This window comes from Staurois parvus, unplaced genomic scaffold, assembly GCF_062004578.1.
Source record: "Staurois parvus isolate SC_StPar_1 unplaced genomic scaffold, SC_StPar_1.0 ptg002187l, whole genome shotgun sequence".
Lineage (NCBI taxonomy): Eukaryota > Metazoa > Chordata > Amphibia > Anura > Ranidae > Staurois > Staurois parvus.
Genome location: NW_028319983.1, coordinates 46,317 through 63,653, shown reverse-complemented (window position 1 = coordinate 63,653; position 17,337 = coordinate 46,317). Strand labels below are relative to the sequence as shown.

The window sequence follows — 17,337 nt, the reverse complement described above, 5'->3', positions numbered from 1 at the left end:
CTGGCGGGAAGAAGCATGTCCTGGTTTCCAGTAAGTGTCAGTTTCTAAGAGACCTTCATCAATCACTATGTTCCAATAAGTCAGTTCTTAATGGTCAGATTCTCTGCCAAGGACCCCCCCCCCCCATCACTGATGGGTTGATGGTGATTTCTCCATTGCAGGTTGGGGCGTCTCTTTTTGCCAGTAATATTGGCAGTGGACACTTTGTGGGTCTGGCCGGCACTGGAGCAGCAAGTGGCATTGCAGTGGCGGGATTTGAATGGAATGTAAGTACCGTGTCCTTGTAGGACACATCTGAGGGGTTGGAAACGGATTGAAATGTGTAATATTTATGAATTCCTGTCCTTGTCCTCCTTAATGCAAATGTCCTGAAGTATTATGGTGACCAAGTCACAGCTTCCGAGACCCAGCCATGCACCATGATTACCATCCATGACGAACTACTGGGTGCCTGCAGAGCCTCTTCTCCACTTATTGCTGCCAGATGTTCTTCATACTGTTCTCCTCTTCTCTGGACTCCTCTCCTTTTTTATGGACGGTCCTTCTCTTCTTTGGATTCTACTATTCTTGGACTCTCCTTTTTTTTAGATTGTCTTCCTGTTTGCTGGACTCTTCTCCCTTTTCTATGGACTCTTCTCCCTTTTCTATGGACTCTTCTCCCTTTTCTATGGATGGTCCTTTTTTTTCTCAGGGCTCTTCTCATCTTTGGACTCCCCTTCATTTCTCTGGACCCTCCTCTTCTCTGGACTCTCCTCCTGTTCTGCAGACTTTCCTCAACCTTTTTTCTCAGGCTCTACTCTTTCTCTCATCCTCTTCCCTTTTCTCAGGCTCTCCTCTTTCTCTCACCCTCTTCCCTTCTCCCAGGCTTTCCTTTCCTTTCCAGGGGCGGACTGACAACTCATGGGGCCCCCGGGCAATAGGGGATCATGGGGCCCCTGTGTCCTTGCCCAGACTCAAAAAAGCCTATGAAAAAGGTACCAGGAGCATCTCATGGGGCCCCCTACTGACCCCGGGCCCTCGAGCAGTGCCCAAGTCTCCAAATGGTCAGTCCGCCCCTGCTCTCCTCCTCTTACCTTTTCTTGGGTTTTCCTCGTTCACTCATACTCTTCCCTTCTCTCAGTCTCTCCTCTTTCACTTATCCTCTTCCATTTTCTCAGGCTCTCCTCTTTCTTCCATTCTCTTCCCTTCTCTCAGGCTCTCCTCTTTCTTCCATTCTCTTCCCTTCTCTCAGGCTCTCCTCTTTCTTCCATCCTCTTCCCTTCTCTCAGGTTCTCCGCTTTCTTCCACCCTCTTCCTTTTCTTGGGCTCTCCTCTTTTCCTCATCCTCTTCCTTTTCTCAGGCTCTCCTCTTTTAACCTCTTCCTTTTTCTTGGGATATCCACTTTCTTCGATCCTCTTCCCTTCTCCCAGGCTCTCCTCTTTTACTTATCCTCCTTCCCTCTCTCAGGCTCTCCTCTTTCTTCCATCATCTTCCCCTCTCTCAGGCTCTCCTCTTTCTTCCTTTCTCTCAGGCTCTCCTCTTTCTTCCATCCTCTTCCCCTCTCTCAGGCTCTCCTCTTTCTTCCATCATCTTCCCCTCTCTCAGGCTCTTATCTTGCTTCCATCATCTTCCCCTCTCTCTGGCTCTCCTCTTTCTTCCATCCTCTTCCCCTCTCTCAGGCTCTCCTCTTTCTTCCATCCTCTTCCCCTCTCTCAGGCGCTCCTCTTTCTTCCCTTCTCTCAGGCTCTCCACTTTCTTCCATCCTCTTCCCCTCTCTCAGGCTCTCCTCTTTCTTCCCTTCTCTTGGGCTCTCCTCTTTCTCTCCTCCTCTTCCCTTCTCTCGGGCTCTCCTCTTTCTCTCCTCCTCTTCCCTTCTCTCGGGCTCTCCTGTTCCTCTCCTCCTCTTCCCTTCTCCCGGGCTCTCCTCTTCCCTTCTCCCGGGCTCTCCTCTTTCCTCCTCTTCCCTCCTCTTCCCTTCTCCCGGGCTCTCCTCTTCCCTTCTCCCGGGCTCTCCTCTTCCCTTCTCTTGGGCTCTCCTCCTCTTCCCTTCTCTTGGGCTCTCCTCCTCTTCCCTTCTCCCGGGCACTCCTCCTCTTCCCTTCTCTTGGGCTCTCCTCCTCTTCCCTTCTCCCGGGCTCTCCTCCTCTTCCCTTCTCCCGGGCTCTCCTCCTCTTCCCTTCTCCCGGGCTCTCCTCCTCTTCCCTTCTCTTGGGCTCTCCTCCTCTTCCCTTCTCCCGGGCTCTCCTCCTCTTCCCTTCTCTTGGGCTCTCCTCCTCTTCCCTTCTCCCGGGCTCTCCTCCTCTTCCCTTCTCCCGGGCTCTCCTCCTCTTCCCTTCTCCCGGGCTCTCCTCCTCTTCCCTTCTCTTGGGCTCTCCTCCTCTTCCCTTCTCCCGGGCTCTCCTCCTCTTCCCTTCTCCCGGGCTCTCCTCCTCTTCCCTTCTCTTGGGCTCTCCTCCTCTTCCCTTCTCCCGGGCTCTCCTCTTTCCTCCTCTTCCCTTCTCCCGGGCTCTCCTCTTCCCTTCTCCCGGGCTCTCCTCTTTCCTCCTCTTCCCTTCTCCCGGGCTCTCCTCTTTCCTCCTCTTCCCTTCTCCCGGGCTCTCCTCTTCCCTTCTCCCGGGCTCTCCTCTCCCCTTCTCCCGGGCTCTCCTCAGCCTTCTCCCGGGCTCTCCTCTTCCCTTCTCCCGGGCTCTCCTCTCCCCTTCTCCCGGGCTCTCCTCTCCCCTTCTCCCGGGCTCTCCTCTCCCCTTCTCCCGGGCTCTCCTCTCCCCTTCTCCCAGGCTCTCCTCTCCTGCAGAATGGGTTCCTATGTGGGATCAGGAAACACAACATGGATGATTCTGAACACCTCCTGAGCGTCAGATGACCCGCCACACCAGATAATACTCAGCCATTCTGCGTCAGCCAATTCTTCTCTTACAGGAAATCTCTCGGCTTTCTCTCTTTTCAGGCTCTCTTTGTGGTTCTCCTGATGGGTTGGATTTTTGTTCCTGTATATCTGACAGCCGAGGTGAGAACAAAACATGAAAAGAAAAGATTCAGCTTTAGTTTTTTTTTTTGCATTTCTCATTACTTTGGGAATGAAAGCCGATTGCAGGTCAAAGGTCATGTTGTGACCCGCTCTCATTTATGAGATGCTAAACCAGTGCAGACCCTTCATAACGATCATCATTGCACCTAGAAATGTCAACGTCACAGGTAGAGGGATCGGCCAAACGATGAGAGAGAGAGGAGCTTCTCCCCGATCATTGCTACACCGATGCGGAGCTGGATGGACAATGCGGGGTGTGCTGACTGTACAGAACAATGGAAGGTCCTGCAGATGTGAGAGAAGCTGATCGCTGCCGACCCACCACAAACCAACAGACCATTCACATGTAAAGTGCACCGCAAACCAACAGACCATTCACATGTAAAGTGCACCGCAAACCAACAGACCATTCACATGTAAAGTGCACCGCAAACCAACAGACCATTCACATGTAAAGTGCACCGCAAACCAACAGACCATTCACATGTAAAGTGCACCGCAAACCAACAGACCATTCACATGTAAAGTGCACCGCAAACCAACAGACCATTCACATGTAAAGTGCACCGCAAACCAACAGACCATTCACATGTAAAGTGCACCGCAAACCATTCACATATAAAGTGCACCGCAAACCAACAGACCATTCACATGTAAAGTGCACCGCAAACCAACAGACCATTCACATGTAAAGTGCACCGCAAACCAACAGACCATTCACATGTAAAGTGCACCGCAAACCAACAGACCATTCACATGTAAAGTGCACCGCAAACCATTCACATATAAAGTGCACCGCAAACCAACAGACCATTCACATGTAAAGTGCACCGCAAACCAACAGACCATTCACATGTAAAGTGCACCGCAAACCAACAGACCATTCACATGTAAAGTGCACCGCAAACCAACAGACCATTCACATGTAAAGTGCACCGCAAACCAACAGACCATTCACATGTAAAGTGCACCGCAAACCAACAGACCATTCACATGTAAAATGCACCGCAAACCAACAGACCATTCACATGTAAAGTGCACCGCAAACCAACAGACCATTCACATGTAAAGTGCACCGCAAACCAACAGACCATTCACATGTAAAGTGCACCGCAAACCAACAGACCATTCACATGTAAAGTGCACCGCAAACCAACAGGCCATTCACATGTAAAGTGCACCGCAAACCAACAGACCATTCACATGTAAAGTGTAGCACAAACCATTCACATATAAAGTGCACCGCAAACCAACAGACCATTCACATGTAAAGTGCACCGCAAACCAACAGACCATTCACATGTAAAGTGTAGCACAAACCATTCACATGTAAAGTGCACCGCAAACCAACAGACCATTCACATATAAAGTGCACCGCAAACCAACAGACCATTCACATGTAAAGTGCACCGCAAACCAACAGACCATTCACATGTAAAGTGCACCGCAAACCAACAGGCCATTCACATGTAAAGTGCACCGCAAACCAACAGACCATTCACATGTAAAGTGCACCGCAAACCAACAGACCATTCACATGTAAAGTGCACCGCAAACCAACAGACCATTCACATGTAAAGTGCACCGCAAACCAACAGGCCATTCACATGTAAAGTGCACCGCAAACCAACAGGCCATTCACATGTAAAGTGCACCGCAAACCAACAGGCCATTCACATGTAAAGTGCACCGCAAACCAACAGGCCATTCACATGTAAAGTGTAGCACAAACCATTCACATGTAAAGTGCACCGCAAACCAACAGACCATTCACATGTAAAGTGCACCGCAAACCAACAGACCATTCACATATAAAGTGCACCGCAAACCATTCACATGTAAAGTGCACTGCAAACCAACAGACCATTCACATGTAAAGTGCACTGCAAACCAACAGACCATTCACATGTAAAGTGTAGCACAAACCATTCACATGTAAAGTGCACCGCAAACCATTCACATGTAAAGTGCACCGCAAACCATTCACATATAAAGGCGTGTAACGTCACCTCCCTGAGTCTCGCGGTACGGGAACCAATGTCCATACACCAACAGAGACACTTCCCAGCGACAACATGTAGTGAGTCCATGGAGAGAAGTCCGGATATAAACACCCGGTGAAGGAGGAGACATGGTGACATATTGTCCGGCACTCAGTGATCCATCATAGGAGAGGGTCCCACCACCATTCACTCTCCGCTCTCACCTGGATCTGTGGACCTGTTTGGTGATAATAGGTCACCAAAGGGTAGAAAGCAGCCGTTCCCAGCAGCCACTTGATGAGCAAAGCCTCAGGATTATTCCTCCAGATTCCCCCATATGGTAAAGGGCACAACCAGACTCACTGAGATAAAACCACTCACAAGTAAAGTGCACCAAGGAAGCAGTGCACAACTTCAACCGCTTCATGGAAATCAATCACAGGTCACATTGAAAGCCTCCCACCGCCACACACAGCTGAGCGAACAGGCGTCCTGACAGCCGTGATACGGCCACTATGCTTCTCCTTGATGCATTTCACCACGCCCACGTGGCTGCTTCAGAAGGAAGATTAGATACCTATTCATGGACACCATGTTGGAGACCAAACAGTAGGCGCCATTTTCCCTCAGACCATTCATCCTAAAGAGTAGGAGACCTAATGTAATCCTTGTTGTTGTCCTCGTTATAGGTGCCATATTGGAGACCCAGAGGATGGGTGCCATTTTCCCTTTGTCTAAAGCGTACTATACAAATAGTTCAGGGGGCATAATCCAGGGATAAAACAATAAAATATTAAAATATAAAGTGAAAATGGGAAAAATGTGGATATAGAGTTGGGTCCGTCCTTACAGTCTAAGGACAAAATACATATAATAACCCCACTGTCAGTCATAACATAGAAAGATTCTATATTCACTAGTGGTGAAAACAAAAAGCACCCATCTATCTACATCAATATCATAGAATAGATAACCGAACCCTCAACACATAAAAATATTCAAAAATCACTAATGAAGCAATTCATATCAAATTCAGCATTAAGTCCTTTGGGAACCAATGTGCCAAGTTTCAAAATCCATTTTGATTCCTTTTGGCTCAAAGTGCGGACTTTACTAGATCCCTTCCAGCACTGTGGGGTCCTTATTATGCTTCGTAAGGAAATGTTTGGAAAGTGTGAGATTTTTTCATCCTATGGAAACATTGTAAAGGTGCTCTTTTATAAATTGGGGTCCCTCAGGAAGAGCCCGTAGAAGACGTTTGTCAGCACACATATTGGACAATGTTTTTTAGCTATATTCTCAATGTTTTTATGTTGGATATTGGAATCCACTACCATGGCAACAGAGAGGTCTGCATCTTTATGATTTGGGTTATCTTTAATAATCTCCATTCTTTACATGTTTTATACTACCCCTATGTACTCACAGGCCACGTTATTAGGTTCACCTTGCTAGTGCCAAGAATATCTCCCCCCCCCCCGACCCCATGACACCCCCACCAGCCTGAACCATTGATAAAAGGCAGGATGGATCCCCCACACCATGACACCACCACCACCAGCCTGAGCCATTGATACAAGGCAGGATGGATCCACCACACCATGACACCACCACCAGCCTGAACCATTGATACAAGGCAGGATGGATCCCCACACCATGACACCACCACCAGCCTGAACCATTGATACAAGGCAGGATGGATCCACCACACCATGACACCACCATCACCAGCCTGAACCATTGATACAAGACAGGATGGATCCACCACACCATGACACCACCACCACCAGCCTGAACCATTGATACAAGACAGGATGGATCCACCACACCATGACACCACCACCAGTCTGAACCATTGATACAAGACAGGATGGATCCACCACACCATGACACCACCACCAGCCTGAAGCATTGATACAAGGCAGGATGGATCCCCCAAACCATGACACCACCACCTCCAGCCTGAACCATTGATACAAGGCAGGATGGATCCCCCACACCATGACACCACTACCACCACCCTGAACCATTGATACAAGGCAGGATGGATCCCCCACACCATGAGGCCACCACCAGCCTGAACCATTGATACAAGGCAGGATGGATCCACCACACCATGACACCACCACCACCAGCCTGAACCATTGATACAAGGCAGGATGGATCCACCACACCATGACACCACCACCCCAGCCTGAACCATTGATACAAGGCAGGATGGATCCCCCACACCATGACACCCCCACCACCAGCCTAAACCATTGATACAAGGCAGGATGGATCCCCCACACCATGACACCCCCACCACCAGCCTAAACCATTGATACAAGGCAGGATGGATCCACCACACCATGACACCACCACCAGCCTGAACCATTGATACAAGGCAGGATGGATCCCCCACACCATGACACCACCACCACGTCCATGCTGTTTACGCCAAATTCTGACCCTACCATCTGAATGTCGCAGCACCCAGTCTGCCCATTCTCCTCTGACCTCTGACCTCAACAAGGCATTTGCCTCCACACAACTGCCACTCGCTGGATATTTTCTCTTTTTCGGACCATTCTCTGTAATCCCTAGAGATGGTTGTGCAGGAAATCCCAGGAGATCAGCAGTTTGTGAAATACTCAGACCAGCCCATCCGGCACCAACAACCATGCCACGTTCAAAGGCACTTAAATCCCCTTACTTCTCCATTCTGATGCTCAGTTTGAACTTCAGCAAGTCGTCTTCACCACATCTAGATGCCTAAATGCATTGAGTTGCTGCCATGCGATTGGCCGATTAGTAATTTGTGTACCAAGCCACTGAACAGGTGGACCTCATAAAGTGGCCAGTGAGTGTATGTTTATTAATAACTTGTGTGTCATAACACTTATTAATAGACCTGCCTCCTATGTTGGAAGCATGTACTACAAAACCCTCCTCATATGTACAGTTCCAACATACGTGTAATGTTAAACTGAGGATGAAGCTGTACATAGAGGAGCTAATAAGACCAATGTCTTTGTGCCTCAACAGGACACTAGGTGGTCATCCCAGCAAAGGATACTGAAGAGTTTCCACTATTTCAGTAAAGTGTACAATACTAAAACCACTAATTGTGCTTAGCGTCTCTTACAGTGAAGCCCAGGGCAGGTCTGAGCACACAGGAGAGCTGCTGGAGGGATATCTAGGCTTGTACCACAGAAGAGCAGCTGGAGGAGTGCCAGTGCTGGTACCACAAAAGAGCGACTAAATAATCCCAGGGCTTGTAGCATGGGTAGGAGGCTGGAGGAGTGCCAGGGATGGTACCAGAGAAGAGTGGCAAAAGAGTCCCAGGGCTGGTACCACAGGCAAGAGGCTGGAGGAGTGCCAGGGCTGGTACCACAGAAGAGTGGCTAAAGATTCCAAGGGCTGGTACCATGGATAAGAGCCTGGAAGAGTCCCAGGGCTGGTACCAGAGAAGAGTGGCAAAAGAGTCCCAGGGCTGGTACCACAGGCAAGAGGCTGGAGGAGTCCCAGGGCTTTTACCTCAGGCAAGAGGCTGGAGAAGTGTCAGGGCTGGTACCACAGAAGAGTGACTAAAGAGTCCTAGGGCTGGTAACATGGATAAGAGCCTGGAGGAGTCCCAGGGCTGGCACCAGAGAAGAGCAGCAAAAGAGTCCTAGGGCTAGTACCACAGGCAAGTGGCTGGAGGATTCTCAAGGCTGGTACCACAGCTAGAAGAGTAACTGGACTGGCAACATAGACGTGACCTGGACACGCAAGGCCACCCTTCTTGAAGTTCAGTACTCTTAGCAATTAGTAGTAGTGGCACATATGGTGGAAGGAAGGTGGTACAAGGTCATTCCCCAGTGGTACACATAGTAGAGGAGGGATGGTAGAAAGTCTTCCCTCAGTGGCACATATGGTAGAGACGTAGTACTACAAGCTCCTCCCACTGTGGCACATATGGTAGAGGAAGGGAGGTACAAAGTTCTCCCTCAGTGGCACATATGGTAGCAGAGGGGTGTTAGAAGGACTGTGGCAGAAATGGGAGAGGCGTGGGGTTCAAGGTCCTCCCTTAGTTGCACATGTGGTAGCGGTGAAGTGCTATCAGGTCCTCCTTCAGTGCCATATACGGTAGAGGTAGAGGGGTCCAAGCATATGGTAGCGGAGGGAGAGGTGGTAGAAAGTCCAGTTCAGGGCACATATGGTAGAGAAAGGGTGATACAAGGTTCCACTTCAATGCACAAATGGTTGAGTTGGGGTCGTATGAGGTTCTCCCTCATTAACACACATAGTAGAGGTTTGGTGGTACAATGTTCTTCTTAGGTGGCACATATAGTGGAGGTGGGGTGTACAAGGTTCTCCCTCAGAAGTGTATATGGTAAAGGCAAGATGGTACAATGATCCCCTTAAGTGGCACTTATTGTAGAGGAGGGTTGGTTCAAGGTCATCCCTCAGTGGCACATATGGTAGAGGTGAAATGGTACAGGATCCTTCTTCAGTGGCACATGTGATACAGGTGGGTGATAGAAGGGCCGTCCTTTAATGGCACATATTTAGAGGAGTAATGGTCCAAGGGTCCGCCTCACAGGCACACACGGTAGAGGATGGGTAGTACAATGTCTTCTTGTGTGGCATGCAGTGTATGGTGGGAAAGAGGTGGTATAGTAACTTCAATGGCACATTTGTTATTCCCACCAGGTGGTGACAATGCCGGAATACCTGAAGAAACGTTTTGGAGGAGAACGAATCCAGATGTACCTGTCAGTGCTCTCTCTGGTCATGTATATATTTACCAAAATCTCTGTAAGTATTCAGCCAACAAGGCTCCCCATTCACATATTAGAGGTGGGTTGGTATAAGGTTCTCCTTCAGTGGCACATATGGTAGTGGTGGGGTGGTACAGGGACCTCCCTCACTGGCACATAGGGTGGAGGTGGGGTGGTAGAAGGCACATATGGTAAAGGTGGGGTGGTAGAAGGTCTTTACTCAGAGGCACATATGGTAGAGATGAGGTGGTTGAAGGTCCTCTCTCAGTGGCACATATGGTAGAGGCAGGGTGATAGAAGATGCTTCCTCAGTGGCACATATGCTGGAGGTTGGATGGTAGAAGGTCCTCCCTCAGTGGCTCATATAGTAGAGGTTGGCTGATACAGGTACCTCCCTCAGTGGCACATATGGTGGAGGTAAGGTGGTACATAGACCTCGCTCAGTGGCACATATGGTGGAGGTGGGGTGGTAGAAGGTCCTCCCTCAGTGGTGCATATGGTAGAGGTGGGGTGGTACAGGAACCTCCCTCAGTGGCACATATGGTAGAGGGTCCTCCTTCAGTAGTACATATGATGGAGCTGTGGTGGTACAAGGTGCTCCCTCAGTAGCATATATGGTGGAGTTGGGTTGGTAGAAGGTCCTCTCTCAGTGGCACATATGGTAGAAGTGGGGTGGTACAGGGACCTCCCTCAGTGGCACATATGATAAAGGTGTGGTGGTACAGGTTACCCCCTTAGTGGCACATATAGTAAAGGTGGGGTGGTAGAAGGTTCTTCCTCAGTGGCACTGATAGTGGAGATGAGGTGGTAGAAGGCCCTCCCTAAGTGGCACATATGGTGGAGGTGGGATGGTAGAAGGTCCTCCCTTAGTGGTACTGATGGCGGAGGTAGGGTGGTGGAAGGTCCTCTCTCAGTGGCACATATGGTAGAAATGGGGTGGTACAGGGACCTCCCTCACTGGTACATATAGTGGAGGTGGGGTGGTAGAAGGCACATATGGCAAAGGTGGGGTGGAAGAAGGTCTTTACTCAGTGGCACATATGTTAGAGGTGAGGTGGTAGAAGGTCCTCTCTCAATGGCACATATAGTAGAGGTGTGGTGGCACAAGTTGCTCCCTCAGTGTCTCATATAGTAGAGGTTGGTTGATACAGGTACCTCCCTCAGTTTCACATACGGTGGAGGTGGGGTGATAGAAGATCCTTCTTTAGTGGCACATGTGGTAGAGGTAAGGTGGTAGAATGTCATTCCTCAGGGGCACATATGGTAGAGGTAAGGTGGTAGAAGGTCCTCTCTCAGTGGCACATATTGTAGAGGTGGGGTGGTACAGGGACCTCCCTCAGTGGCACATATGGTGAAGGTGGGGTGACAGAAGGTCCTTCCTCAGTGGCATTTGTGGTACTAGGTCCTCCCTTAGTGCCACATATGGTGGAGGCGAGGTGGTACAAGGTCCTTCCTTAGTGGTACATAAAGTAGAGGTGTGGTGGTACAGGGACTTTCCTCAGTGGCACATATGGTAGAGATGTGGTGGTACATAGACCTCGCTCAGTGGAACATATGGTGGAGGTGGGGTGGTAGAAGATCCTCCCTCAGTGGCACATATGGTAGAGGTGGGGTGGTACAGGGACCTCCCTCACTGGCACATATGGTAGAAGTGGGGTGGTACAGGGACCTTCCTTAGTGGCACATTTGGTAGAGGTGGGGTGGTATAGGAACCTCCCTCAGTGGCACATATGGTAGAGGTGTGGTGGTACAGGTTTCCACCTTAGTGGCACATATAGTAGAGGTGGGGTGGTAGAAGGTCCTCCCTCAGTGGCACTGATGGTGGAGATGAGGTGGTAGAAGGTCCTCCCTCAGTGGCACATATGGTGGATGTGCGATGGTAGAAGGTCCTCCCTCAGTGGCACTGATGGTGGAGGTAGGGTGGTGGAAGGTCCTCCCTCAGTGGCACATATGGTGAAGATGGGATGGTAGAAGGTTCTTCCTCAGTGGCACATATAGTATAGGTGAGGTGGTAGAAGGTCCTCCCTCAGTGGCAATGATGGCGAAAGTGGGATGGTAGAAGGTCCTCCCCCAGTGGTATATTTGATGAAGGTGGTGTGATAGAAGGTCCTCCCTCAGTGGCACATATAGTAGAGGTAGGGTGGTAGAAGGTTCTCCCTCAGTGGTACATAAAGCAGAGGTGTGATGGTGTAAGGTTCTCCCTCAGTGGTACATATAATCAAGGTGGCGTGGTAGAAGGAACTCCCTTAGTGGCACATAGAGGTGGGGTGGTAAAAGGTCCTCCCTCAGTGGCACATATAGTAGAGGTGGGGTGGTAGAAGGTCCTCTCTCAGTGGCACATATAGTAGGGGTGAGGTGGTGGAAGGTCCTCCCCAGTGGTATATATGATGAAGGTGGCGTGATAGAAGGTCCTCCCTCAGTGTTACATACAGTAGAGGTGGGGTGGTAGAAGGTCCTCCCTCAGTGGCACATATAGTAGAGATGGGGTGGTAGAAGGTCCTCTCTCAGTGGAACATATAGTAGGGGTGAGGTGGTGGAAGGTCCTCCCCCAGTGGTATATATGATGAAGGTGACGTGATAGAAGGTCCTCCCTCAGTGTTACATATAGTAGAGGTGGGGTGGTAGCAGGGGCGGACTGACAACTCATGGGGCCCCAGGCCAATAGGGGATCATGGGGCCCCTGTGTCCTTGCCCAAACTCAAAAAAGCCTATGAAAAAGGTACCAGGGGCATCTCATGGGGCCCCCTACTGACCCCGGGCCCTCGGTTTCCAAATAGTTTCCAAATAGTCAGTCCGCCCCTGGGTGGTAGAAGGTCCTCCCTCAGTGGCGCATATAATAGAGGTGGGGTGGTAGAAGGTCCTCCCTCAGTGACACCTATAGTAGAGGTGGGGTGATAGAAGGTCCTCCCTCAGTGGCACATATAGTAGGGGAGGAGAGGTGGTAGAAGGTCCTCTCTCAGTGGCACATGTGGTAGAGGTGGGGTGGTAGAAGGTCCTCCCTCAGTGACACATATAGTAGAGGTGAGGTGGTAGAAGGTCCTCCCTCAGTGGGACATATAGTAGAGATGGGGTGGTAGAAGGTCCTCCCTCAGTGGCACATATAGTAGAGGTGGGGTGGTAGAAGGTCCTCTCTCAGTGGCACATATAGTAGAGGTGGGGTGGTAGAAGGTCCTCCCCTCAGTGGCACGTATAGTAGAGGTGGGGTGGTAGAAGGTCCTCCCTCAGTGGCACATATAGTAGAGGTGGGGTGGTAGAAGGTCCTCCCCTCAGTGGCACGTATAGTAGAGGTGGGGTGGTAGAAGGTCCTCCCTCAGTGGCACATATAGTAGAGGTGGGGTGGTAGAAGGTCCTCCCCTCAGTGGCACGTATAGTAGAGGTGGGGTGGTAGAAGGTCCTCCCTCAGTGGCACATATAGTAGAGGTGGGGTGGTAGAAGGTCCTCCCTCAGTGGCACATATAGTAGAGGTGGGGTGGTAGAAGGTCCTCCCTCAGTGGTATGTATAGTAGAGGTGGGGTGGTAGAAGGTCCTCCCTCAGTGGCATTGATGGTGGAGAAGTGGTCTTCATGCAGGTACATATTAATGTGTGAATGAATAAATATAGGTGGCGCCAATAATAGTGATAATTATTACAGTCAAAATTGTATATCAATAATATCAGCTGCAAAATCTGCCCTGTAATAAGGTGCAAAGAAGTACAAAGATACCTCCACCGAATCCAATGAATGAACTCTGCAGAGCAATATGCTGATCATATTATAAACCAACAGAAACACTTCTCAGCTCTGGGAGCGATGATCTGCAGACAACTGAGACAGAAGCTTGGCTTGGAAAAACCATCTCCACTACCCCTGGAGCAATACTCTGCAGGAGACTCTGTGACTCTGTAGATCCACTTCATTCAAACACCATCCTTGTCATCCTTGTTACCCTCTGATCAACGTGTCATTGGACACCGCTGATCACGTGGTAAAAGGCCGGTATGATCGGCCTTTTACCACATCTCGTGATCAGCTGTGTCCGTAGGGGCGCGCAGGAGAGCGCGTTCTGGGGGGACGTCATATGACGTCCACCCAGAACTGGCCAGCCGCAGTGAAGCCGTCATTCGGCTATCTGCGGTCAGCAACAGGTTAAAGAGGTTGATAAAAATAGTTCTATACCCGTGTCTAGTGGACATCATCCGAGGCGGCTTTACAGTACACCAAGAAGCCAATTCACCAGAATAAAAAGAAATTGTAGTGAACGCGGAGATTTGATAGAGCAAACGAATATATTAATTGACAGATTTATTGAAAGAGGTTATGATAGGAGCTTCCTCATGAATGAAAGAGATCCGATTAATAACAAAGATAGAGAATGGCTTCTATGTAACAAAAAGGTGGTTAAGAAGTGTGATAACAATACTGTACCTTTCATCACTGATTACAACATGCAATAGAAAAGTATCTTGCAGAAATACTGGCCAATTCTACTAAAAGACGATGTATTAGGAAATATCTTACCTGAAAGACCATATTTTATTTACCGAAAAAATAAATCTTTAAGAACAAGAATAGCTCATGACGTGATGGACTCTCCTAAGAAGGTCGAATTATTTCCTAATGTAAAAGGGTTCTTTCACGGTAATAAGTGTAAAGTACGTAGAACAGTCAAATCCGAATCTAGAATAAAAAGAAAATCCTCTCACTCATTTTCTTCTTCTAACAAAGAATACAACATTCATTCTTTGACACCTGTAATTGCACACGTGTGGTGTATGTTCTGGAATGTCCGTGTCATCTTCCATATATTGGTAGAACTAGCAGATGTTTAAAAACCAGAATAGGAGAACAGAGGAAATATAAAAAGGGTTTTGAGGAGCTCAGTGTTTCCAGACACTAAGTTGGTACATAATTGTGACCCCAGGGTGGTGACCTATTATGGGATAGATATGGTAACGCCCCACTGGAGAGGGTCTGACTTGATTAACTAGTTGCCGACCGCAGATAGCTGAATGACGGCTGCACTGCGGCCGGCCAGTTCTGGGTGGACATCATATGACGTCCCCCCAGAACGCGCTCTCCTGCGCGCCCCAGGGGGCGCGCACCCGGCGATCTCCGTGATCGCTGTGTCCTACGGACACAGCTGATCACGAGATGTGGTAAAAGGCCGATCATACCGGCCTTTTACCACGTGATCAGCGGTGTCCAATGACACGCTGATCAGAGGGAAATGCAAGTGCCGGTTCTCGGCTGCACTTTCCTCACGCTGTCAGATCGTGAGGAAAGTACTGCTGAGAACCGGCAGTTGTTAGAGCGGGGATCGGCACCGATCATCAGGGCACTGATGATCAGTGCCTGATGATCGGTGCCCAGCAGTGCCACCCACAAGTTCCGCCCACCTGTGCCCAGCAGTGCGCCCACTAGCTCCGCCCACCTGTGCCCAGCAGTGCACCCACCTGTGCCACTCTGCAGTGTCACACACCTGTGCCCAGAAGTGCCACCTACCTGTGTCCAGCAGTGCCACCCACCTGTGCCCACCCACCTGTGCCCACCAGTGCCACCCACCTGTGCCCACCAGTGCCGCCCACCAGTGCCACCCACCAGTGCAGCCCAGCAGTGCTGCCAGTCAGTGCCACCAGTCAGTGCCCAGCGGTTGTGCCAGTCAGTGCCGCCAGTCAGTGCCCAGCAGTGATGCCAGTCAGTGCCATCTATCAGTACCCATGATCAGTGTCACCTATCAGTGCCGCCTATCAGTGCTGCATATTAGCGCCGCCTATCCGTGCCACCTCATTAGTACTGCCTATCAGTGCCCTTTAGTACTGCCTATCAGTGCCCTTTAGTGCTGCCTATCAGTGCCCATCAGTGCCGCCTATCAGTGCCCATCAGTGCTGCCTCATCAACGCACATCAGTGAAGGAGAAAAAATACCTGTTTGAAAAATTTTATAATAGAAACAAAGAAACTTTTTTTTCAAATTTTTTGCACTTTTTTAATTTATAGCGCAAAAAGTAAAGCGCCCAGCGGGGAGAAAATACCACCAAAAATAAGCTCTATTTGTGAGAAAAAAATGATCAAAATTTCATATGGGTACAATGTTGCATGACCGCGCAATTGTCAATCAAAGTGTGGCAGCGCTGAAAGCTGAAAATTGGCCTGGTAAGGAAGGGGGTAGAAGTGCCCTGTAGGCGAGGGGTTAAGGAGATTTCAAGAAAAGAAACATGTTGGATTTATGAATTAAACTCTGAAACCATATGGGCTAAATATTGATCTAGACTTCAATTGTTTTCTCACAAATTTGTAAGTTGTTTTAACTTTGCTTTGTAATGTCTTATTTTATAATGTTATTATGGGGCGGGAACATATTTGATATATATTATGAATTGTCTAATATTTATATATATATATGGAGCTTTTATTGATAGATTTTATTTAGATATATATATTTTTTGTTCTTTTTAGCGGAGCACTCCTTTATTGGTGGTGCATGGCCCTTTAATTGGACTAATGTTGATTGACATGTCCCATGGATTAATATATACTATTGAGCGCTTTATCATTGATACGTTTATATATATCTAGTATTATCCTTGCCTCCACGATATGTTTTTTGAACGTCGAGCGCAGCAATCTGTCATTGGCGTCATGTTTTGTTACATGATCTCAGATCGCTGACAGCTGTACGACTTGATTGCAGTGCATATATAATGAGGGTAGGACATCTCACACTCATCCGCTCCGTGAGGACGTCGAAGGACGAAACGCGTAGGGCGGGGCATTGAGCAGTGAGACGTTGGCACGTTCTCAGTGATCGGTACAGCGCAGGTGTGAGGAGGCTGGGTCTGCTTTCTTGCAGTTGGATATGCTGATTGCGCTGGGATCGGCTGGGACTCCGGGTTTTGTGAGAAGCAGCGATTTTAGGAGGTGCTGCACCGTGAGCTTCTGTTCTTTATATTTTCCGAGTGGCTATTCCAATACCCGATGACAAGGATGGTGTTTGAATGAAGTGGATCTACAGAGTCACAGAGTCTCCTGCAGAGTATTGCTCCAGGGGTAGTGGAGATCGTTTTCCCAAGCCAAGCTCCTGTCTCAAGTGTCTGCAGATCATCGCTCCCAGAGCTGAGAAGTGTTTCTGTTGGTGTATCATATGATCAGCATATTGCTCTGCAGAGTTCATTCATTGCATTCGGTGGAGGACACAATTGGGGGATTTCAATTGAATTTTTTCATCACAACTATTATTATCTGTATTTTCTGGCGTATAAGACGACTTTTTACCCCTTGAAAATGTTCTCAAAAGTTGGGGGTCGTCTTATACGACGGTATACGGCATGCTGACACTTTTTAGGGGGCGGTCATGGTGCCCCCACCGCCCCCCCCCCTTCCAACGGAAGGGACACTAAGTACAGGGTGGGCAGGGGCTGCTGTTTCTTACCTGGCTCCGGTCCCACGACAATCCGGTCCAGGAAGCGCGGCTGCTCCTTCATTCAGTTCGGCCACTGGATGTTCGCGCGGCTGCTCGGCTCCACCTCCTCACCGGTGATTGGCCACCAGAACTGTAGCTCAGGAAAGGCACACAGGTGGCCAATCACCGGCGAGGAACCGGAGCCGAGCGGCCCCACGAAAAT

The 17,337-nt window shown here is 49.4% G+C and overlaps 1 protein-coding gene across 1 annotated transcript in view; it reads left to right on the top strand.

Moving 5' to 3' along the window:
- SLC5A2 (solute carrier family 5 member 2) overlaps positions 1–17,337 on the top strand; it is a 63,647-nt gene continuing 46,310 nt past the window's right edge. Inside the window, exons 1-4 of the mRNA XM_089665423.1 lie at positions 1–30; positions 162–266; positions 2,928–2,987; positions 9,668–9,772. Of these exons, the coding sequence (XP_089521549.1) occupies positions 16–30; positions 162–266; positions 2,928–2,987; positions 9,668–9,772 (285 nt within the window). The 5' untranslated portion in view covers positions 1–15. The remainder of the gene's footprint in view (positions 31–161; positions 267–2,927; positions 2,988–9,667; positions 9,773–17,337) is intronic.